The sequence below is a fragment of the Vigna unguiculata genome, chromosome 5 (assembly GCF_037176805.1).
Source record: "Vigna unguiculata cultivar grain cowpea cultivar isolate G323 ecotype 2 chromosome 5, ASM3717680v1, whole genome shotgun sequence".
NCBI classification, from domain to species: Eukaryota; Viridiplantae; Streptophyta; class Magnoliopsida; order Fabales; family Fabaceae; genus Vigna; species Vigna unguiculata.
In genome coordinates this window covers 7,232,404-7,259,000 of record NC_140796.1, presented here as the reverse complement: position 1 = coordinate 7,259,000, position 26,597 = coordinate 7,232,404, and the positions used below count along the sequence as shown (strand labels likewise).

The 26,597-nt window shown below is 30.7% G+C and overlaps 1 protein-coding gene across 2 annotated transcripts; it reads right to left on the bottom strand.

The window, feature by feature from the left end:
- Positions 1 to 748: 748 nt before the first annotated feature.
- On the bottom strand, positions 749 to 15,028 carry LOC114183294 (MADS-box protein SOC1). 2 transcript variants are annotated; one of them, XM_085673560.1, is made up of 9 exons: positions 14,941 to 15,028; positions 14,153 to 14,246; positions 13,821 to 14,014; positions 7,888 to 7,969; positions 2,177 to 2,238; positions 1,985 to 2,084; positions 1,858 to 1,899; positions 1,454 to 1,495; positions 749 to 1,024 (listed from the first exon to the last, which is right to left on the bottom strand). In XM_085673560.1, the coding sequence occupies exons 1-9, from the start codon at positions 14,943 to 14,945 to the stop codon at positions 899 to 901; spliced, it is 747 nt and encodes a 248-aa protein (XP_085529686.1). In that variant the 5' UTR covers positions 14,946 to 15,028; the 3' UTR covers positions 749 to 898. The 2 variants fall into 2 exon arrangements, with proteins under 2 accessions (XP_085529686.1, XP_027926066.1); XM_028070265.2 differs by lacking the exon at positions 14,941 to 15,028 and adding an exon at positions 14,542 to 14,896.
- Positions 15,029 to 26,597: the final 11,569 nt, after the last annotated feature.

Sequence of the window (26,597 nt, the reverse complement as noted above, 5' to 3'; positions counted from 1 at the left end):
ATTAAGTGAGTTAGTGAGTCAATCTGTTTAACCTATCAACCTATGGTGGGCTGAATTAGAATTTTTTTGACTCGTTAATAAGTGAGCCAGGTTAAATTGACTCACTAAATGACCAACCCGTGATAGATTGGATTGGACCGATCCGGTTACTCGTTTTGATAGCTCTATTATTTATGATAATATTACTTCAAAATATATATTAAAAAATATATTTTAATTTTACTTTTTTTTTACCTATGATTAAATCATAAATTAGGTTCACCTTCCTCTTTCCTTTCTATCTTTATTCAAATTGTCAAATTTTATGAGAAAAGAAATTGGAAAATTTTAAAGATATTTCTCATGGGAATGGGATAATAAAATTTAAAGATATGAGACACTCAAATATAGCAATGTAGAAAAATAACACCATCAAAATTAGGGTTGTAGATTGAAGATACACAACAAGAAGTACAAAACTTTGAAAATGGAAAGCACAAAACAATTCAAAGTTTGACAAAGAGGTGTTGTAGTAGTTCACTAGTATATCAGTGTATATAGATTTTGAACACTGATATACATATTATATCTATATAGATTTTTTCACTCTTATTGTATTCAAGATCTTAAAAGGTTAAAAAATTTCTGACTTTTATCAAGAAAGGGTATTTTAGATAGACAGTACTCCAATAATCTGTCTGGTAATTTCATAGTTCTAGCATGCCCCAATTTCTTCCACACCATCACAGTAACTGATAAAGGTCAGAAATGAGGAAGAGAGGGGTTAACTAAACCCTAATCATTAAATTATAAAATTCAAGCGACAATATTATTCATGTCAGAGTACAAGGAAACATGTGACATCATAGATTACAGTTGGGCTTCTCCTTATTTGACAGTTGCATAAGCAAGGATTAAACTATGTTAAAGTAGACCTAGGTAGTCCAATGAACAATTCAGTCTCCACTTCTGAACTTGGACTGCTTTCTTCATAGGGTTGATTTTCTCTCACATCCTTTGTTCCTGGCTGTTGCTGGATACCATACTGCATACAAAGTTACTGTTAGATTTTCACTCTAACTCAACATAATCTCTTCAATAAATTTCTTTTTTCTTTCGGAGATGGTTCGTTAAGAAGAGATTACGTACATGTAACTCAGTCCAACACACGTAAAAATTGATACTACTTTTAACTCGTAATCTCGAGACATTAGATTCATAAGTCTTTTTCTTATATAATGTTTAATTTTGTTATATTTACATAATGTGAAACTTAAAATCACACTTGAATTATTTTCGACAATTTTATTCTTTAACAAAACCTACCTGAATTTCAAATAACAGTGAAAAGTGTGTAGAAAACAAAAATGAGAAACAGTGGATTGATTGCATTCCTCAAAATCTAAAACTAGTGCTCAACAAACATCTCCAAGACAAAAAATTCTACACAGTTGCAACAGTAGTGTAATTTCACCTGCTCACAGAGCCTGGCATTTTCAGCATATAGGGTTCTTTCCTGTATTGTAATAAAAAACACACTTGTTAGCATCTCTTTCATGTAATCCAAGCAGAGATTTCTTTTATTTCTTTCTAAAAGACTGCAGAAATCATGGGAAACAAAAACAGTTTCTGATTCTCCCTACGAAATCAAAGATAATCATGAACACAGAATATTACAATACTAAATCTTAAACACAAAAATAACAGCAGTTCAGATGGTAATTAGTCACAGCTATATGTACACAAAACATATAAATTCTATAGGGAAATTGGTTGATATCAAAATCAACTTCAATCAGATGCAGACTCCATTGTTGTCCCCATTTGGAATCATTCACAAATTCAACTCCAACCACCTCAACAATATGAGTAACTTACCTTTTCTTTTAGTTGCTCAATTTGATCCTTGTAAACCTGATTCTGAATATAAAAAGTTAAGGTTCAGATGTTTATCAAATTGAAATATTAAAATTGAAAATTTCACGAGCTTGTTTGTTTAGCTAACCTTTCTTGCACGAACACTGCTTACACTCCTTTCCAATTGTTGTTCAATCTGTTGCAGTTCTTCCAGTGAGCATGAACCCAATCCTTCTCCCAAGAGCTTCCTGAGGGATGAATAGTACACATGCAATATATTCTTTTTGTTGTGAGTTGAAACTAAAAGTGTAAAAATGGATAGAAAAGTAAGATATTGAACCGTTTTGAAGCTTCAAGTAGCTCAATCTTCTTCATCAAGTTTGCTGTTTCTTGCTTCAAATGCTGCAATGTATAAGCAAATTTCATTCACTCCTCCTCGGTATTCTAAAACTTAATTAATGTGTATCTATAACATAATACAGTATATAAAAATAGTGCTGAAAAATGTTAAGGGCATAAGGAGGTTTCTATAATGTACAATTTTCAGGATTTATTAAAAGTTTTGTTAGGAATTTTCTGTTACCTAGTTTAAATATTGGAATCATTTAGATCCATATATTTGTCAAAATTTATAAATCTTTGATAAGTTAGCATGGAATAAATTCTAGGGTTTGTATACATATTCTCAAGATCGACAGTCTATCATATACATTCTTAGTCCAAATTTAAATTATGAACAAGCCATAACAATCAAATACTTTCTGTAGATAAGTGTTGAAAAGATTTTCTTAACGACTGTAAAATCTATGGTTGATTGTATTTTAAGTGTGATTAATTATCAAATCTACAAATATTGTTTGAATTATTTCCACAGCAGAAGATATGTATAAACGTCTTGAAGAATCATAACATATCGTTCCATATTAAGCTTCAAGGACAAACGAGATTGAAGATTCGCAACAAGACAATTCAAAAGATCAAGCAAAGTCAAGAATTATTATAGAGCTGCATCGATCATCTTGAAAAATCTATATAAAGGATTCAAGAAGAAGATGAAGTACACACTTATAATTTTTATTTTTTTTTGAGTGATAACTTTGTAATCCTTCACATTGTGTTGTTAACCACGTGAGCTTTAATTTTGATCTATATGAGAGTGTTATTATCCGTTGAGAGTTCTTAGTCTTAGGAAAGATTAAAACAGTTTAAACTAGGAATGGTTTGGTTTGTGTACTCGCTTATAAACCGAGAGTGATCGGTAAACTCGATTATAGTTATTTAATTATTGGTGGAACCTCTTAAACACTATATTTAAGAGAGAATAGGACATAGTCTATCAATTTGAGTTAATCAGTATAAAAATCTGTTGTATTGTTTGTTTTTCAAAAGGATTTCAGACTCTATTCAATTTTCCCTTCTAGGGTCAACTATTCCAATTTGACTTATTTGAAAGCATACTTTTATAAATTTTTGTTCTTTCCTATATAGGGTTCATGATTATGGACTTCATGGTTAATTTTGCTAAGTTAATAGCATCACAATACTAATTAGTATGAATTTGAAGGTCTAGAGAGAAGCTACGAGTTAATACTCAATATGGATTTTGATGTTGTACATAAGACTGAGAGATCCACTTCCTACTTCAGAAAATCCCTCTATGAACTTAAAATTGAGAGGTGAAATGCAATCAAACATGCTTAATAACAATGAAATCAAACATTTCAGAATCATTTACCGAGAAGTTCTTTCGACAAGTGAAGCAATATTTTGCTCAAAATGAAAAAAGTAGACATGTAACCTTTTAACCAAATGTTAAATTTCACAATAAAAATTAAGACACTTGTATTAGGTTCCTACTTGATTTTAATGTCTGCATCATTATCGGTTTGTATCCATTGATAGAGAAGAACTAACATTTTGGATGACTAAATCATCTTGAAGATAATTTTTTGTGTATGATACGAAAGAAGTTAGTCAAAGGTATGTTTTGACCAGTGATATCATGGGTGCAAGGAATGTGTCCATACTCAAGGACATGAAAGGTTCAAGCTTGATGATAAATTTAAAGAGTATATCTTCTTGGGTAGTAATTATGATGATTTTAAATATAAATTTTACGATATTTATCTTTCTTGAAAAAAAAAAACACTCAATATATTAAAAAGGAGAAGTGAAAATAGGTCATGTATTGGTACATTGATGTTCAACTAGAACCTTTGACCAAGGTCATTAATATTGGGGAAGATATGAATGCAAATGAAGAAAATAAAATCAATGAGCCTAAACCTCAAGTCAATGAACTACTTGAGCTAATTCCTACAAAACCACCTATGCATCTATTATTGTGTAAAACCATGGAAGAATAAATACATTTTTACATATATTTGATTTAATAAAACTACCATAAAGGAAGAGAAATCTCAAGAATAAATGGATGTTGAAGTTGATATATCAAAGGAGATTTGCACAAAACCATACAAAAATGGTTATGAAGGTCTTAAACAGAAAAATGAATCAAATAAAATATTTTCAATCTTAGTTGCACTTAGCTTGGTAACTAATTTGAATTTAAAAGTTAAGCTTTTGTTAACTTCCCTTCAAAGTAATATAGAAGAAATATGGACGCTTAATTGAGTTTTAATATCCTTATAAATTAGAACATTTTCAAATTGAATTATGATTAAGCTTTTTTGGAGGCTTAATGGAGACTTAATTATTGTATTTGTTTTTGTCATTTAAATTTTTATTAATCGAGTGACATGAGTGACATCTTATCATGTCATCTTACTTGTTTTCACATAATAAGAAATGTGAGGTTTTGAGATTAATATAAAATGATGTCTACGTTAATGTAAAACGACAAGTGATTTTCATTACTTCCATTGAAAATGTGTTAAATAACAAGGTCGTCATGCTCCTAGATGATTTTTATATTATCACCAACAATTACCAAAAGACTATCACCACCACCATTGATGCATGTGAGGATGACCATCTTTGTTATTCAATAAGCTTTCAATGAAAGCAACAAAAGTACTAGTTGTTTACACTAACCATAATATCATTTGATATTAACCACAAAACCTCACATTTTTTTAGCACATGAAGACAATCATAAGATGACATGACAAAATAACAATTATGTCACCTAGTTAATGAAAATATTAAACAAGTACTTAATTAGAAAATGTAAAAATTTTGAGCACTCAATAGTCTAAAAATATTATAATAAAAACTCAATTGAAAATATTCAAATTTCTTAAGTATTTGAAACTTACTTAAGTCAACTTTTGAATATATCTTACCTCTATATTTTTGGCAAAAAATGTAGGGTCTTCTATGTGCAACATTATTAGGACTAATATAGGATACATGTTTGAGTTGAAGATCACTAGTAAGGTGATAAATACACTATTTATTTTGAGCTTTACATTGGTAGAAATTTTATATTTTACAACAATAAATTACATCAACTTAAACACAATCATTGCAAATGAAAACGCAATGTCATTTTCATAAATAAGGGAACCATTATTACATTGGTTGGATTGAGAACCAATACGAAAGATATATATTACATCAATTGTGTTAACAACGGATGTAATATCACCAGTGCAGTAAGGGATTTTGGCCTCAATTGTTTTTTATATTCTGCCCCGGTTTTAGAACCGAGACATATTGGGACGAGACCAAAAGGGGATGATTTTTGGCCTCCGGTGTCAACTGAAGCTATAGAGGCACTTTTCTGCTCCGGTCACGCTTGAACAAAAGCCATAGATATGCTTTCCAGATCTGCTTCCTAACGTTCCAAATCTGCCATATGCGTGTTTCTGTTGGCTGCGTGAACATCGTTTCTGCAGATCTGTGTTGATGATGTAGTTGCAGGAGGTAGGCTCTCTGGCGATTTGGCTTTGTGTGGATGTGGACGAGTGCTCAATCAAAGGTGTTCAACTCCAAGCGCGGTGGTGGGCTGCGCGAATCTGGTTCGCGATGGGTGGAGAATGATGACGACCACGTTTTGCGTGTTGGATGCGTCCGCGCTTCTGGTCCGCTGGTGCTGTTACATTTGCGTGGAGCTCCATAGCAGGTGCATTTCTACGTGTTTAGGTGCAGTAGTTTCATCACTGTTGAACATGATTGACAGCGCTGCAATGGAGGTTTCGTTCTTCTCCTTCGAGGCACGGTGGACTTGCTTCGTTTTTTGTGGATGAGGTGCTGCAATGGCTTCGTGAATGATGGCTGGTCTGATGCATTTTGAAACCTAAATAAACTATATGATCTCGGTGTAATTAATAACCGAGGCTTATAATTGGTTTTGGCACCGATCCTTTGTCACCGGAGGCCAAATATGTGAGTTTTTGGCTTCGGGTCTCTGTAACCGAGGCATATACTAGCTTTTGGCACCAGTTTTTATCAACCGAAGCATAAAACCATTTTTTGTTTCGGGTGTTCTGTGAACCGAGACATAAAAGTTTGGTGAAATTGCAAAAATACCACCGCGCCATTATATGTTTCGCTTTTTAATTAACCGAGACATATAAGACGAATTAAAAACAATAATTTGCGCTAATGTATATACCTTTTACATAGGTTTTCAATCCAATCAATATAGTATGTGTTTTAAAAAGGTATCTATTACATCACAATTGAACAAATGATTGCAACAAGATTAACAAGCCAAAGATGTTTTCAGGCAATACCCGTGCAATGAGGATGATGCTACTTCTAAAACAACTTCTGAGGATAAAAAGTAACCAATGGCTGAAGCACAATAGCAGAATTAAAAGGATGTTGTGTTGCAATGGTAGTAAATTTTATGTTTATCCATCACAACCAAATTTTATGTTTAGTTCTCACTATAATTATGAACCAATATGGTATGGTTGTGCAGGAGGTTTTCTTGTTGTTATACACCTTAGAGCTTTTTATTGGTTCTTTTAGGTTATAAGAATTTTGTGTTTTATATAAAAGGGTTATAACACTTCAAGTGTTTTATATTAATTTTATTTTTAGTTGATAAAAAATCTATTACATCAGTTGTACTCAGAATCCAATATAATATATAACATCAATTTTTTTTGAGATAACTGATAAAATATGTGACACATATTTCATCGATTTAACAATCAATGCATGACACACTTATTACGAGTTTATAACCAATGTAAATACCACTAAATAACTTATGTTAAATATTAATTTTGTAACAGAGTGTTACTTGAGGGAATTGCTAACAAAGAAGTTTTTTTTTTTCTTGAATTTGAATATCGGTGGACAACCCAATTATTCATATTTAATATATTTGATTTTTTTTTATATAACAAAACTCCTTATGATTTTTCTTATAACTTAAAACACACCAAGTCATTTGTCTACTACCACAACAAATTTTGAGAAACGTGGAACTCATATGCTTCTAAAGATCATCTCTTTGACATCGTATTAGTCAAAGACTCATTGAGTAAGCTTTAGTTTGGATGTCATCATCTCAATATCATTATTTCCAGTGATGTTGGCAAAATTTATTTTAAGTTAAAGATTATCATAGTTATCTTTTAGTCATCATTGCCATGGTTTTTCTTTTGTCGACAGTTAATGTTGTTCAGGATAAGCTTTGTCAATATCATTGGTATTTTTCGACTGGTGTCAATTATGACTTTTTTTATTAATGTTAATTGAAATTATTTTCATTTGATATTAGTTGGGGTAATTTTTGGATCAACGTCAATAAAAATGTAGGTTAGGGTTACTTCTTGTTCAACATTGAAGAGTTATTTTTGAGTCGATGCTAGCCAGATTTTTTTTATTTGAAAAAATTAAAAATAAAACCGATTCAAATCCATTTTAATTTTCAGTGAAGCTATAACTTTTTTTTTATCTGATCAGAAGGTAAATTAATAGTATAATATAGTGTTTGTATTTAGATGTTTCTAAATGTATCTAGTAATACGATGATGTTCATACTCATATTCTAGAAGCATATAACAAAAAAAAAAAACTAAAATGAAAAGAAAAAGCTAAAGAGGAGAAGAAAAAAATAAAAAGGAATACCTGCATATTCTGCTCATCAGATCTGTTCACTGTTTGAGCACTCCTGTTATGCCTGCGGTAGCGTTCAATTGTCTCCTGCATGCTGTTTCATCAAAACCCAACATCACTAACTGATCCATGCTCAACAAATACATCCAACAAATCAAAACTTGCTTAAACATCACAAGACAGACACAACATAATCAATGTCTTCCAATGTTTTTCTGCCACTGAAAATAATGTTTATCTTCTACACAACAAAATGACAAAACCTGTTATATCTCAAACAAATAATGCAGGACTGATATCATTGAATAGTAATGTATGTCATACTTTCTTCCTCCTTCATTTTGGATATTATTTTATTCTAGAAGGTTAGGTCATGTTGTTTATGTTCTTTTAAAGAAAATGTTCAAATAATGTTTGTCACTCACAATATTAAAGAAAAATTACGAAACTGAAGTCTATATAATGTAAAACTTTTAATAGTTATAATGAATCATTTATATTATTACCAAATAGATACTTCCTCCATTTTACTTAGTGTTTCATTTAAATTTTCAATAATATTAAAATTTACACTCATTCAAAGCTTTCAATATAATCATTACAATTTTACTTTATTATTATCCTTAATAATTACTTATTCTAATCTAGATTATCCTATTGTTAGTCACAAAACAATTAGGTGAGATTAGTCTTCAGTATATTATGCAATATGTTTTCTCTTTCAAGTTTGTGATTTGTGTTTACAAATTTCACATAAAAAATATTGATATGGGATGAAAGGATGGTTCTTTAATAAGCATAGTATATTAAATTTTAAGCAAACATGCGAGACAATGCAGTTTGAATATGAGGAAGAAAAAAAAAACTCTATAAAGTGGATATTGTAGAAATATCGAAACTTAAAGTATGAAAATTAAAGAGAAAAACAAGGTACTGTTAGAGACAATGTATTTATGATTTTGAAATGTCTTTTACTTTATTAATTTCACACTTCATGAAAAGAAATTGATAAATAAATTAATTTATTCTGTTGTCTTCACACCAAATGATTCCTATCTCTGTAACATGTTGATTCTAATTATTTAAAAAACCTATCTTTGTAAAAATATATATATAACTTGTATTGAATTATTTTCCTAAAGAACCGGCATCCGTACAAGTGAGCAGGTTTTTACCTGGTTATACTTCAAATCAAACTAAGATGAAAACATAAGAGACTGTTAATATGTTGCTCATATTCCAAAGCACTGACCCACATGCACAAAAAGTACATACAAGATAAGATAATATGCACATGTCTGCCTAAACTTTTTTCAAAATTAACTTTGAAGAAAAAAAATAGTTCTTTTTTTTTAACTTTCTGAAAATTATTCATTTTTTTACTTCTTTAACACATTCTTCTCAAATTAATTTGAACCTGATTGATTATTAAGAATTACTCCCTATCTTTTAAAACATTCTCCCCATAGTTCCATTCAACTTCTTAACAACCAAAACCCTAGCCATCATAATCAATTGTTGAATACATAGGTCAATCAAACACCCATCACTTTGAAGGGTAACATTCAAGCTCAAGCATTATACATAAAATTAATTTATATATAACACTAGAAAATGTTTATTAGCACCTAATTTTAGTCGACAAAAGCTGAGAGTCTGATTAATTTAATTACTAACTTATAAAATAAAAAATTATTAGTTATTAAAATAATCACTATTATAAATAAAAAATTATAATTAATCGTCAAATTGGTCATTAATTAATTAAAGATTAATTTAAAAATTAATTCATTTGGTAGTAAAAATTCTGATAGCTAATGTTTTTAGTGACCAATTTTCTTTTATAGCTAAATTTTAGAAACTAAATTAGAAACCAAGTATAATTTTTTATTTATAATAGTGACTATTTTAGTAACCAATAATTTTTTATTTTGTAAATTGGTATCTCAGTTAGTCACTATAATGACTAACAACTTTTAGTTCTTAAAATTGATTGTTAATGAAGCATTTTTTTTGTAGATTAAACATTTCATGTTCATGTATTATTTGCCTTTAAACAAGCATAATCTACCACAGTTTCGATAAATTTAATCTAATTTTCCCCCATGCATTCCTTTTCATACATTTGTAATACAAAGAAAATCTGAAAATTCTATATATTATGTAAAGGGTATTACGAGTATTTACTGTATATGATTTAGGTAATTTTATTGGTTGGTTTATCTAGAGTTCTAAGTAGGCAGATTAAAGCATATATGATGGAAATTAAAGAATTTTCACTTGAATAAGAATATATTATAATTTTACCCAAAGAAGAGAAAAGTTAAAGTACAAGAAAACTCTTATATAATGGCCAATTTTAGTGACTAAAATTTGTTTATAGACTAATTTAGAGACCAATTTCCTAATTAAAGACCACTCCAAAGATCAATTTCTTTGGTAATCAAAATCTTGGTAACTAATGTTAGTGACCAATTCATGATAAAAACCATTTTAGTTACCAATTTACATACTAATTATAATTTTTTGAAATTATTTTAATTACCAATAATTTTTAGTTTATAAATTGGTATCTAAATTGATCACTATAATGACTAATTATTTTGTCATTAAAACTACTCATTATTAAAGAATTTTCATGTAATGTTACTAGGAAACTATGATGCATAGATATGATACGTGTATCGGATATGACAACACATATCCGATACGTCAATATGTTTATTTTGAAAATATTATGATACGATACATGATATATGCATATTGAAAAATGCTCAATAATTCTTAAAAACATAATAAATATATGATTGTTATTGGGTGAATCCAAATTAAAATCATGTGTATTAAAATTTTTAACATATAATAATTATAAATTATTGTCATTATAAATGTATTACTATTGTATAAATTAGATATTTCGTTGATAAATATAATAAAGTATCGGACACAAATACATGTCAAACACAAATACGTTACCTAAATTGATGTATCAGTACATCAAAGCTAAGAAGTAATGAAGATGGTATACCATGTCTTTTGGTTCAACTATCTTGAATCAGTGTTAAAAAGTGATGGGAAAGATAGTGAAATGCCGTGCACAGGATACAAATTAAGGTTGTTAAAAAAAAAATATCAAAGTTATTTGTGATAGCTAAGAACACATCAAATTCAAAAAAAAAAAAACAAAAAGTTGGATCATATATATATATATTATACGATAAACTGTTCTCTTCAAGTGAACATTAAATTTTAAAGGGATAAAAAGAGGTGAAAAAACAGGTACAAATGAATATGTTAAAAGAAAAAAAGTGGAATATATATAGAAATATGTAAAAAAAAATTACTGAGCGATACTAATTGAGAAGAAAATGACAGGAAATGATTAAGATATTTTGCCATGCAAAGAAGCATAAAAGCTATAAGATAGCAGGGCTTTTAGCTATAATAGAAGAGACAATAGAAGGATATTGGAGAAAAATATTAACAGGGATTGCATGATGAATAATACTTGAAGTATCGGATCTTTATTTAGTTAAGTTCACTATAAAGTCATACAATTCTATTAAATTTCATTTATTGAGATAAGACTAATATTATCACAATTATCTAGGTTTCCATGATTACATTAATTAGTTCTGCAACTGAACTACGTTGACAATTGTCAAACTTGTTTAAAGCTAGTTGTATTATGATGATTGGAATATACCTTGTCTTGAACTTTAATAACATTCTTCTTTGCTTAAAAAAGAAAAAAAAAATCAAATTTATACACAAATCATAATTCAAAGCAAACTTGGATGAGTAAATGAAAATTCTTGATATTCAGCTCAAACACTCAACAAAAGTGACGACAATAATCACAACAGAAACCCTAGTTCGTCATCAAGCACCAAATTCACATACCAAGAAAAGCCTTCATCATAAACTCCATATTCATATTATTTATCTTAACGTTGATTTGGCAAAGGTCACATATTGATTAACATTTTAAGGTTTTATTTAATAAAAAAAAATGGCTCTGAAGTTTTGTTGCCTCCATACACCACAAAACAATTGTCACAAAAAGCCAACAAAAATAAGTTCTTAAGCCCTTGTACTATAAGAAAAAAGAAAAGAAACACACTTCTCTTGGTAATATAAAAGAATGAGTCTGCTAAGAACTTGTTCAGTATATTGTAGTAGTGGTGGTGGTGTTGAAAAAAAATGTCATTGACAGTTCACGTGAAGGGAAACCAACTTGTTTAGCAGCACAATGCAAGTTCTTTCATTTAATGATGCATAAAAAACATACAACTTGATACTAACATTCAAAACATTAATCACTTTAAGCCAAATATAAAGAATCAAAGCTTCAAAAAGATTCTGATAATTCAGGTTCGCAGAAAAACACTACAACTTAAAAGAAAATCCATGCTTCAAGCATTCAATCTATGCAATGGTACATTACACTTTGATAACTTCATCCACAATGTACTTGAAATAAAATATTTTCAATTGTACTTTTTATGCAACTCAACAAGAAAGAGAAAATGAAAAAAAAAATGGTTTTCAATGTTATGTTTGGAGAAACCAAACCATTCTCGTATCATACTTAGTTACTAACTCTGGTTATTAAACAAATAGATGAGACCAAATTAAATAACAACTTGCAGATTCAACTATGATCTAGAAGTTCTTACCATGTTAATAATGAAACCATAAACAGCCTCGTAAGGAGGTTTAGTGTGCCCCTACTTGTATCGAAAACTGTGGTGATACACTGCACATTATTTCATGGAACTTCACAAGCTCTTTGCTAATGGAGTTTTACTTTTTCTTTTTCCAAATTGTATCAGATGAACAAAGTTTGCTCACTTAGTTGAGACATTATTTCCCCAACCATAAATAATAATAATTTATTGATGCAGGAAGATATTGCTGGAGTCATATAATGATACTCATGTAGTGCATGTCATTATATAGTCCTTTCACTCTCTATTATATCTCTCTCAAGAAAATTGATGTCAGTATTTTAGTACATACGATACTGTGCTCTAAAACCTGCATGCATGTGATGGCTCTTTTTCCATTATTGAAGGGAATAGTACAATTCCTCTCAATTTTCCTCTTTATGCTCTAAGCTCCCCTTTATTCAATTACAACTCAGAAAATGTAGGTAGAAGAATCATAATGAGACTTTGACACCACTTTGGATTACGCAACACGCATGTGACTGTGATATCTAACGTACGAGAAATGAAAACTGAGGTCAAGAAAAAAATATAAGTGGAAAATGGGGTACGAAATTTTAAACACTAGCTTGAAAAAGTTGATAGACACTAGCTTACCCCCACAAAACGCAAGTGTTGTGAAATTTTAAACAAATGGTACTCAAATCCAAAAAGTTTAAGTGAGAGAAAGTTAGAATTAGTTTCAATGCAGAAGTACTTGAAATTTGTATCGCTAATCTTTGTCACAACTTGTGTTTGTGCTTAAGTTAAGATTAGCTCTTCGCACCAGTAAAAAATGTAGCTTATCAGAGAAAGAAAAATTAGAACACCAAGCAACCAAGTCATTTAATGTCATCAGATATTGGTGTTTCCCTAAATCACTTAAGCTCTTGAATCTAAGATCAAAATCTTTCTCTGTTGCTCAGTTCCTTGAAGCCCCAAAAGCAATAAAACTCCATAGGTGCTATCTAAGATTAGCATACAAAATCTCTTATCCACCATTATATTTCTGTGATTATGATGAAGATCTTGAGTATAAGATGAAGGAGAAACACATACACACATACATATATGTCTAAACGATTTCTACTTGCTTAAAAATTGGAAGGAACCTTTGCATGAAGAGGGAAAAAAATACTATAGTTAGCAAATGCAGCACAATGACAGAAAGCAGCAATTTATGACAGAAAGCAAAGAAAAAAAAAATGTTACGAGTATCCATAAGAATATACATACCTGGAGCTTGCAAACTCATAAAGCTTTCCTCTTGGAGAGAAAATGATGAGAGCAACCTCGGCATCACAAAGAACAGAAAGTTCAAAGGCCTTCTTCAGCAACCCATTGCGCCGCTTGGAGAAGGTAACTTGCCTGCTTGTGGCGTTCTCTATGCGCCTCATCTGAGTCTTTCCTCTCACCATTTCTACACACCTCTGATGCGGGAATCACCAACAACAAAGAGAGAAGAAGAAAAAGGGAAAAGAACTATGTAAGTAAGAAAAACGCCTTCGTTTTCCACAAAAACTGGAACAAGTACACTACTGTAGTATATATCTAAAAGGAGTTCTCACCAAGTAAAACAAACCCAGAAACTGTGCTTTCTTGTACGAGAGGTTTCCACCAAAATTGAGCCTTCTCCTAGCAAGATTTGAAGGCCCAGAAAAGCTGAAACACAGAAGATTCTAACCATCAAAGGCCAAAAATAATGTTATACATGGCTTGTAGGAGGATATACATGAAGAGGGAAAAAAGTGAAATTGGGGCATGAAAACAAGCAGAAGAATAACCGAACACAACAGAGCCCAGATATGCAGATTTTAAGGAAACAGCAAAGTAAAAGTGAATGTACATGAGTTCCCAAAAAGGATCTAGACACCAAGAACTATATAATCTGAGAGATGGGGTTTTCTGTACATGAAAAAAAAAATTATTTGATTGATGGATAATTGATTATTCTTACCAGCTAGAAAAAGCAAGTTGAAATTGTAGTTGTTGTTTCTCAATAAGCCATGAGATGAGAAGGGTTTGTCAAAGGAATCAGATTTGCACCGAATTAGCAAAATCCCAGAAATGTTTTGACCAGTGAAGAGAGAATAAGGCACAGAAAAGGGAAGAAAACTAAGAACGGTATGTGTGTGTGAGAGAGAGAGAGAGAGAGAGAAAGAGAGAGAGAATGAAAAGAAAGAAAACACCCAAAAGAGAGGTAGCAAGAAGTGCAGAGAAACACAGAAAAAAGTGGAAGCAAGCACATAGACTAATCAGAGCAAGCTTTCCTTATTCATCCACCTATTCCCCATTGGTTCCCCGAGCCCCACCATATTAAGAAACAAAATGTTTTATGGTAATAGAAAATTGAAACCTCATCCTTTTCTTGATTTGGTAAAAACCAAGTCCAGGGTCCAAAACAGAAACGTTTTAGTGTTAAAGGGGGAACAACGTATGGGGAAATAATAAAAATCTTAAAATGATGCCCCCAAAATGAACCTATAATATAGTAATATAAAGGGAAAGGGAATCAAAACCTGATAAAATATTATTGGTAAACTTTTTAAGAAATGGAAAACGAAATTGAAAGGAGAAAGAGAGAGAGAAAGAGTGTGGGGGCTGCAGCTGCAGAAGTGCATGAAGTGTGGGACAGGGAACACAGTTAAAAAGTAAGAAAATAGTACGATGGTAGAAACACATCAACCTCGTCCGTACGATGACGTACATGGTTAGCCAATCACAAATTGAAAACGCATCATCCTGTCATCAGACCCTTTATGGTGCCTTACTATTTTTAATTATTCTTATTATTGTTATTCATTGTTAATTCTCATTATTGTTAAGTTTTCAGCTATAGCTCCAATCTTATTCGTTGACCAGTACTTTACTTTACTTTATTTTATAAATCTTTTACTTCTAATAATTTTATTATTATTCACTTTTATAGTAGTTATCTTTATATATATACGTGTGTGTGTGTGTAAAGTAAAAGTATAATACATATCATAGATGCATCTTAGAGTGTATTTATAATTTGAACAGGTCAACTGCACGAAATTTCATTATTGTTACTTACACATTGAGTTCATTTTGGTTGATATTAGTTTATCTGTTAATTAATGTTTTTAAATGAAGTATAAATAAATTTTAACCAAATTATATATGACTAAACTTAAGTTTCTAATTGTGAAGACGCATCAAATGCCATTACAGTCTTGCTTCTGGAAGAATGATTTAATCAAAGAGGCTAATTGGAGTTTTTAACGTGTTCTAAACAGGATTATTTACCAAATGAATGAATAAAGAGTAAACATATAATAATAATAATATTAATTAATATTAAGAAGCCATCAGACCGAACTGTGATAAACTTATTTTTTTTTAGTTTCACATTTAAGATTGAGATTTCATGTCAAAGCAGATGATGTTTTAAATTTGTCTTATAAAAAAAAAAGCTTATCAAACAAAATGACGAACAAATTAAAAGTTGACATAGATTTTTAATTACTTTAATGAAATCTTTATTATTTCAAGTTAATGAAATATGACTCAACCATTAATACTTTGTTCAAGTATTAACAAGCATCTGTGTTTTGTAAATTATATTTTGTTAAATCAAATGCCAAGCATGCCACAAATTACATTTATCAAGTCTTGAAACATGAGACTATATATATGATCAAGTTAATGTAACTTTCATACGTTCGCTTTGTAAATAATTAGACAAAAAAGATTAATAAATACATCAAATGCATAGCTTTAATGTATTATGATGTTATACGTTGTTGTTGTTGCAAATGACAATGTCTTTTCTACCATCTTCATGTTTATTGATAATAATATTTGTCGAAAAAAAAATACTAGTTTGGACCACTTTATTCACAGCAAAAACAACACAAAGAAAAGGAATAAAAAGGATCATCTCTTCAGATTCACGGAGTGACTCCAATCAGTCCTCCACCACTCGGTTTTTAGTTTTTGTTTCTTTCTAGATTGTTTCCTTTTTAATTTTTTGTTTGTATTATATGTCTTGTTGCAAATATTTCCTATGTTTAATGTTTTAATCATGGAAAATAGAGGAGTGAAAAAATAAAAATGAAAAATTTTAAATTAAATAAAAGCAAAGATGAATGTGTATTAGGTTAGAGATGCCAGAAGCATATATAAATTGTTATAACTAGTATGGATCTTAACCGATAATAATTGAAATCTCCAAATAATATATTTAAATTAAATGTAATTTTAATATTTAACTTATAAATGAAGTTCATTTTCCATCGGTTGTAAGGTATAGTGCGAATAGAGGTTATTTTATTTCACCATATTTATCTTAATACGTGAATAAATAATATAAAATATTATACATTCTTTAATCACCAACCATACCAACTCTAAGTCTGATAAAAATATTTCAAAAGTAGTAAACATGGTAATAGGATTAAGAAGCCAAGACTATATATGAGTCTTGTAAGTTATCCATATATGAGTGGTGCCATCTTGCTACAACATTTTTTTTAATAACATTGAATTTAAAGCAACAATTTTTTTTATAATTTTTTAAAAGTAAAATTTTTATAAAAAGGGCGTATCTATAATTTTTATTGATACTTCAATTTTTTTATAATTTAATTATTATGTTGAGATTGAAAATTATTTTTTATAAAATTGAAGTTTTAAATTTAACTATCGCCCAATATTAAAAGATGCTATGAAAAATAAAAGAGCAGTTGGCAATAAACCACGTAACCTTCTTCTCCTCCTACCATTCATCCTAAAATGGTTACAGTACCTAAAACCATAATTAATCTAAACGAAATATAATAAATTTAATAGTATATTTAAAAAATATGTTTTTATAAGGCAAAGTAAAAGTAAACACTATTGATATTGATGTGATATTTAGTAAATGTTTTTAATGGAGATGTAATATTTAGTAAATGTTTTTAATATAGTGTCCGACCTTGTTATTAAATAGGATTGTTTGAAGAATATCAGTAGAAAATAAAAATGAAAATAAAAATTCATTAAATGTGGCTATTTCTTTTTCCTTTTCATTTTATGTGAATGGTATGGAACTAAAAAAGTGAAGGGTCAGGTTCATCAATGTGTCTTTAAACTTCAGTATTAATTACGACGTCGTCTGGCTTGATTTCTTGCATTGTCCCCACAGAAAGAGTCCAAATTTTCACGTGGCCTCGTACTATTTCCATTTTTTCATTTTATTTTTTATGTTTTTCTTTAATATTTCTTTATCTTCGTGCCACTCAATTTTCACGTGGTCTTCGTCCTCGTGCACTTAGGAAAAAAATATATTAATTTGGTCTTCAAATAATAAACGGATGATAATTGTTTTTAAAATATGATGTAATCTCTAAATGTAAAAAATTTAAATGTATCCTTAAAGTTTACGGTTTAATATCAAATTGATTATTAAAATTAGCACATAATTATAAATGATCCATAAATTTCAACAATACAGCCATAACACTTTTTATATATTTAAGGATTGAATTATTAATTTGTTATTTAAGAACTACATCATCATTAATATATTGTAACCATAGCACTTCTTATACATTCAACCATTAAATCAAACTTGATTTTCTTTCAACAACTAAATTATTTATTTGGTTTGGACTAGAGATGGCAAACAAACCCGTCCCCGTGGGTATTGTCCCCGTGGGTATTGTCCGAACCCGTCCCCGTTTTGACGGGGAATCCCCGCATTGACTGGGTATGGGTATGGGTATGGGTATGGGGAATCCCCGATTTTTTCAATTGGGTATGGGGATGGGGATGAATATATCTCCGTCATAATACACGTCCCCGTCATATCCTCATCCTCATTTAAATTATTAAAATATTTACAATTAATTAAGTAACCCTATATATATATATATATATATATATATAGGGTTACTTAATTAATTGTAAATATTTTAATAATTTAAATGAGGATGATTTTTATTTTTTCTAAATATTTGGTTTGTCATGAAACTCATTTCGCATCTCCAATATATTTTTTATTTTATCACAACATTTATGTAATTATGTTAAAATGATGTATGTCAATTAAAAAAAATTTATGTCTAACATTTGAATATTTCTATTATTTTTTAATATTTTTTTTATTGTATATTTTCCTTTCACATGAGAATATTTAATACTCTCAATTTAAGTGTTTAATAGCATAAACATTTCATTTACTAGGTAATATAAAAAAAATTCTTTACTTATTATTATTAATTTTTGTTTCATTTGAAGAACTCTTTTGTTTCGCTAAAATAATTTTTGTTATTTCTCGACCATTGAGTATATATGTTGATATTTGAAAAGTTTTATTAGATCTCTAAGATGTTTTTCGTCTTATCATACCCTTAATTATACATTTGTTTTTCTTTGTGCAATTCCTTCCAATAATCTCCAAATTATTTATAAGACACACATTTGTTAATTTTGTAATATTTTTATTTTTGTTTATTTTCATCATATAGAATACTATTTCGATAAATTTTATCTAATTGTTTTTTATTTTCTAACTCATTACAATCATACTTTAATATTTTCAATATAATTGTATAAATAATTTTTATTTACTACAATATAAAAATTTAATGTAATTGTCATGAATATTTTTTTATCACCATCCAACATATATTGGAGTTTAAAAAATACCAGATCTATGATAAAATTTTATTATGTTTATTATTTGTTTTTTGCGTCATTTTTTTATCAAACATTGAGTATATATGTTGATATTTGAAAAGTTTTCTTAGATCTCTAAGATATTTTTCATCTTATCATACCTTTAATTATATATTTGTTTTCATTTGTGTGATTCCTTCTAATAGTCTCCAAATTGTTTATAAGACACACATTTGTTAATTTTTTTTATATTTATATTTTTTGTTTATTTTCATCATGTAGAATACTATTTCGATAAATTTTATCTAATTATTTTATTTTCTAACTCATTACAATCATACTTTAATTTTTTCACTATAATTGTATAAATAATTTTTATTTACTACAATATAAAAATTTAATGTAATTGCCATGAATATTTTTTTACCACCATCCAACATATATTGTGGTTTAAAAGATACAAGATTTATGTTAAAATTTTATTATTATATTTATTATTTGTTCTTTGCGTTATTTTAATCAAGTGATGTATTATAACTTTTATTAGTGTATAAAAAATAGATTCATTATAATTTAAAAAACTGAAGTAAACAAACATTTAAAATATATTTTAATTTAAACATTTTTTTTCCTTTTATATTTTTTTAAGAATTTTTTTTCCTTTTATATTTTTTTAAAAATATTTTTAAAATTTATCAACTAGGTTTCATTAATGTTTGCAAATTTAATAAATGTTTTGGTTCTCATTAAATTTTATTTGGTATTCTAATATAAAATGTAAACAATTATAATTTATTTCAAAGTATTTGATATAGAAAAAATAACCATACTCCTAATATTGAATATTTGATAATATTATGTTTCCTTTACCGTAATTTTTTATTATTTTATAAAAATTAATTAAAATTAATATTAAAGTAGTAAGAAAACGAGTACGGGTATGAGTACAAGATTATACCCGTTACCCGGTGGGGATGAGGATGGGATAAAAGTTTGATACCCGTTGGATTTGGGTATGGGGATGGGGATGAACTTTTTTTACGAGGATGGGTATGGGATAGTGAAACCCGTCCTCGTCCCGCCCCGTTGCCATCCCTAGTTTGGACCAAGCATGGAACAGAGTGTAAAATGTTGGTTAGTTTAGAAGATATTTTATTTTATGCAGTTATTGTTCTGTTTCTGTGATCAAATAAATTTATATCTATTTATTAGGGATAGTGGTTTGCAGTCTAAGTCAGCACGCACCCATGAATTTAGCATGAAATTGTGGGAGTGGAGTTAAAATCTGTAACTGCTGTGTATGGCTTTAAAAGCCAATCTTTCCTGATTAATAAAACGTGAGTTGACAGTACATACAAATATATTTCTCTATTCTGCTGTGTTTAACAATTGGTATCAGAGCTCCTACCTAGGGGCCTGATCCAATATTTCCTTGAGTGTGTGAGAGAAACAGTCGGTGAGGAAGTGTGTAGAAAAAGAGCATTGTGAATATATTGAAGAGAGTGAGATACAAAATGACAGACAACAACACCGACAAGTATGTGCAACCTGCGATTCCAAAATATGATGGTCATTATGACCATTGGGCGAAATTAATGGAAAATTTTTTACGTTCCAAACAATATTGGAATTTGGTGGAACAAGGGATCGCTAAAGTAGCGGATGGAGCTGTATTTTCTCCAGAAGACGCTAAAGTGCTAGAGGAGCAGAAACTGAAAGATTTGAAGATAAAAAATTATCTTTATCAAGCGATTGATCGTGATATTCTGGATACTATTCTTAATGACGAGACCTCTAAGGATATTTGGGATTCAATGAAACAAAAATTCCAAGGTTCTACAAGGGTTAAAAGAGCACAGCTGCAAGCATTACGCAGAGAATTTGAAATGTTACAGATGAAGGAAGGAGAAACCGTCAACTCCTATTTTGCTCGCACTCTCAAGATCGCTAAAAGTATGAAGGCGTGTGGTGAGAATATAGGTGAAAATAGTATTACTGCAAAAATCTTAAGGTCCATGATCTCTAAATTTAATTATGTAGTTTGCTCAATTGAGGAGTCCAACAATTTAGAGATTATGACAATAGATGAGTTACAAAGCAGTCTTCTTGTTCATGAGCAACGAATGAACGGTCAAGAAGAAGAAGAAAATGTGTTACAAGTTACCAATGAAGATAAAGGATGGAGAGGAAGAGGAAGGGGACATGGAAGAAATTCCAGCAGAAGTGGTCAAGGGAGAGGAAGAGGCAGACAATTCTTCAACAAAGCTGAAATTCAATGCTTTAAATGTCACAAGATGGGACACTTTCAATATGAATGTCCCACTTGGCAAAAGAAAGTCAATTATGCTGAAGTACATGATGAAGATGAAAAGGAAGCGGAAGATGAGATCTTATTAATGGCCTATGTTGATCTGAAACAAGGCACGAAAGAAGAATGGTTTCTTGACTCTGGATGCAGTAATCACATGAGTGGAAATAAGGATTGGTTTGCTGACATAGATGAAAGCTTTAGACACACGGTAAAGCTCGGTAATAATACCAGAATGCCTGTGATGGGGAAAGGGAATGTTCGGCTGAATGTTAATGGCATTACAAATGTGATCTCAAATGTCTACTATGTTCCTGATCTTAAGAACAATCTCTTAAGTTTAGGGCAACTTCAAGAGAAAGGACTCACCATTTTAATTGAGAATGGGAGGTGTAGAGTTCATCATCCTGAACGTGGTCAAATTATGGAAATCAAGATGAGTAGCAATAGGATGTTCTCAGTGATCGCTACTTTGATGCCTAGAAATTCTACATGTCTTCAAGTAGAATCAACAGATGAATCCCACCTTTGGCATCACCGATTTGGTCATTTCAACTATAATGGTTTGAAACTACTCTCCTCCAAAAAGATGGTCAATGGGCTACCTTCTATATCAACTCCAAAGGAACTTTGTGTACAATGCTTAGAAGGAAAGCAACATCGAAACTCTATTCTAAAGAAAAGTAGGTGGCGCGCATCAAGCAAACTTCAACTTGTGCATGCAGATATATGTGGGCCTATCAAACCCACTTCAATCAGTAACAAAAGGTACATTTTAAGCTTTATTGATGATTTCTCTCGTAAGACTTGGATTTATCTCTTACATGAAAAATCAGAAGCATTCTCTATGTTTAAAAATTTCAAAGTTTGTGTTGAAAAAGAAACTGGAATGTATATCACTTGTTTAAGGACAGATAGAGGTGGTGAATTCACCTCCAATGAATTTAGAGAATTCTGCAGGATTCATGGCATAAAACGGCAATTGACAGCAGCTTACACCCCTCAGCAAAATGGAGTGACTGAGAGGAAAAACAGAACAATAATGAATATGGTGAGATCCATATTGATTGAGAAACAACTTCCAAAGATATTTTGGGCAGAGGCTACCAGGTGGTGTGTACATGTTCTCAACCGGTGTCCTACTGCAGCAGTACCAGATAAAACCCCTGAGGAGACATGGAGTGGAGTCAAACCTACAGTGGAATATTTTCGGGTCTTTGGATGCGTAGCACATGTTCACATACCAGATCAACACAGAATCAAATTAGACAACAAAAGCAAAAGGTGTGTCTTGTTGGGAGTAAGTGATGAATCCAAAGCCTATCGCTTGTTTGATCCAATCTCCAAAAAAATCATCATCGGCACAGATGTAATTTTTGAAGAACAAAAGCATTGGAATTGGGAGAAAAATGAAGAGGCTACAACACAAGATGCTTTAGATGTGGAGGCTGAAACTGAGGAAGAAGCTGCTGAAAATAATGATATTGATGACACCATGCAGGCTGCTACACATCCTGGTGATTGCAACAGAGTTGATACAAGTATTGATGAACCACAAGCCCATGACAATCCAATTGAAGGGAGGGTTAGAAGAAATAGACGAGAACCCAACTGGATGCTTGATTATGAAAGTGGTGAAGGCTTGCCTGATGAAGATACTTTAAATGTTATGATGACAGTAACTGATACTGATCCACTGTCATTTGAAGCAGCCGCTAGAAGCAAGAAATGGCGAAATGCAATGATGAAAGAAATGGAATCAATAGAAAAAAATAAAACCTGGGAATTGGTTGATGCACCAAATGGAGTAAAGCCCATTGGAGTTAAATGGATTTTCAAGACAAAGTTCAAAGAAAATGGTGAAGTAGATAAATTTAAAGCAAGATTAGTGGCGAAAGGATATGCTTAAGAATATGGAGTTGACTACACAGAGGTATTTGCCCCTGTGGCCAGACTTGATACCATTCGCATTATACTTGCTATGGCAGCCCACTATAATTGGCAAGTTTATCAGTTAGATGTGAAGAGTGCCTTCCTTCATGGAGAACTTAAAGAAGATATTTATGTACAACAACCCACTGGTTTTTTGAAGAAAGGGAAAGAAGACAAAGTTTACAAATTAAAAAAGGCGTTGTATGGCCTTAAACAGGCTCCAAGAGCATGGTACAACATGATAGAGAGCTAAAGGTTTTGAAAGGTGTGTATGTGAGCACACTCTCTTCACAAAATCAAAGGAAGGAGTTAAAATTTTAATTGTAAGTCTTTATGTTGATGACTTGATTTATACTGGAAATGATTGGAGCATGTGTGATGAATTTAAAGAATCAATGATGTTAGAATTTGACATGACCGATTTAGGCAGAATGAGATATTTTCTTGGAATAGAAGTTATGCAGAATTCAGATGGTATTTTCATTTGTCAAAGAAAATATATTCGTGAGATTCTAACAAGGTTTGGCATGGAGAATAGTAATGCAGTAAAAAATCCTATTGTCACGGGTACAAAACTATCAAAGAATGATGGAGGAGCCACAATTGATTCAACTGTGTTCAAGCAACTCGTTGGAAGTCTTTTGTACTTGATTGCAACCCGTCCAGATATTATGTATGCAGTTAGTTTAATTAGTAGATTCATGTCTTGTCCTTATGAATCTCATTGGCTGGCAGCAAAACGCATATTAAGATACCTAAAAGGTACTACTGAAATGGGCATCTTCTACAAGAAAGGTGGTGGAAGCACTGATGTTGTAGCTTATTCTGACAGTGACTTTGTTGGAGACTTAGATGATCGAAGAAGTACTTCTGGATATGTGTTTTTCTTTGGTTTTGGAGCAGTTTCATGGGCCTCGAAAAAACAGCCTATAGTTACATTATCTACAACTGAGGCTGAGTATATAGCAGCTGCATTTTGTGCTTGTCAATGTGTGTGGATTAAAAGAGTATTGGAGAAACTTGATCCTAAGGAACAGAAGAGCACGTTAATCTTGTGTGACAACAACTCAACCATACAATTATCCAAAAATCCTGTTTTTCATGAAAAAAGCAAACATATTGATATAAGGTTCCATTTTTTAAGAGACTTGGTGAAGGATGGAGTTGTCAAATTGAGTTACTGCAAATCAGAAGTTCAAATTGCAGACATTATGACTAAGCCCCTGAAGCTGGATCAATTTGAAAGGCTTCGATGTATGCTAGGCATGACTGACGCTTCAAATATAAACTATATATCGTAACGTGTATAGTTTAAGGGAGGGAATGTTGGTTAGTTTAGAAGATATTTTATTTTATGCAGTTACTGTTCTGTTTCTGTGATCAAATAAATTTATATGCTATTTATTAGGGATAGTGGTTTGAAGTCTAAGTCAGCACACACCCATGAATTTAGCATGAAATTGTGGGAGTGGAGTTAAAATCTGTAACTGTTGTGTATGGCTTTAAAAGCCAATCTTTCCCGATTAATAAAACGTGAGTTGACAGTACATACAAATATATTCCTCTATTCTACTGTGTTTGACATAAAACAGGTGAAAACAACTTCTATTTAAGTATTCTAAAATGTAAATGTATGCTCAATTATAAGAAAAACACATACAACATAAACTTCGTTTAAGATATGGCATGTTTCATTATAAGTGTGTTTGTCACAACCTTTTAAAAGCTTATGAATTACTTTTAGGTTAAAATTAAACAAAAATATATATAAATTAAAGCAATGTTCCATTTTTTTTTTCATTAAATAACAGTTAAAGTTAAAGTTAAAACCATTTTTAAAACTTACTTTTAACCTTCAATTAATGAAGGTTTTCATCTATCAAGTTCCATTGATTGTTTTGATAGATAAAAATTGGAAATAAGAAGATCTTAATGTTATTTAAGGTAAAAAAAAATGTGAACTTTGCACCAAGCCAAATGAATCTATATATTAATAGAACAAAAAACATTCCCATTCTCCACTTAATCGTCATCATCAACCCACAATGACACTTCCTATGTCTTACTCCACTACAAGTTTTGAAAATGTTTGCAATAATGGAGTTTCATTGTTTTAATCGAGTGGCTTAGTCATGAAAGATAGAAAGTAAGTAACAAATATGAATCAGAGTGATTGACAAATCATGTAGTGCATTTTTTAATCTCTCCCCGTATCTACCATTTGCATGAACCCTATATTGTAGATAGAGATGAACCTTCTAAGGGACAGGAGTGCTATGACCTATTAACGTAAAAAAGACTTTTAATATTTGGTATATTTGGTCTTTAATGTTTGTCTAAACTCCAACATCGTATCGAGTGACATTAATATTAACGTCGGAGTGCAAACTCAACATCCAAGAATGTCAGTTATACAGGAAGTCAACGTTCTTTGACTTCTGATAGTGCAGCACCATACGTCAAAAGTTGCTATTTAAAAAAAAAAGTTTCGTTGTATTTATAGTTTTTCCACACTTGAAAAACAGAAAAAATCCAGCACAGTTCATAAATATTGTACAAATTTAAATGAAACAAACATAGCAATCAAATGAAGACAAAAAGTGGTAAAAAAAACTTCTTCAAACAAATTTCCTAAAATCCATACAAAAATTTGGCCAAGATAAATAAAACAAGGGGAAACATAACCAAAACCACATACAAAGACATATCAAACTTCAACGAATATAAACCAAAACCTATTAATATTTGGTATGAATCCAAACCTTGAACGAAGTTGGACAAAACTAAGCACCTCAACCCTCCTTGTCGCCTCTTTGAAGGAGTCGTCGCTATTGTGGAGGAGTCATTGCCGACAATGGAGAATGGAGGACAATGCGTTGCTTAAAGGAGTTCAAAACACACCCAATGCACGAAAATAATCGGTGAAAACAAGAAATAATTGGTCCATAGTAGCCAAGTAACATGCACTTAGGTTAAATGAACGACAAACTTATCTTAGGTGAGAGCGCAAAGTAGTGGGAAACATCGTCGCAATAGTGGGGGAGGCTTGGAAGAGAGAGTGCAAAGAAATAGTGCAAGGAAACTGACCTTGTGTTGCTGTTTTTAAGCAATTTGATGTCGGATAAGTGGTAGAGCTTACATCCTTC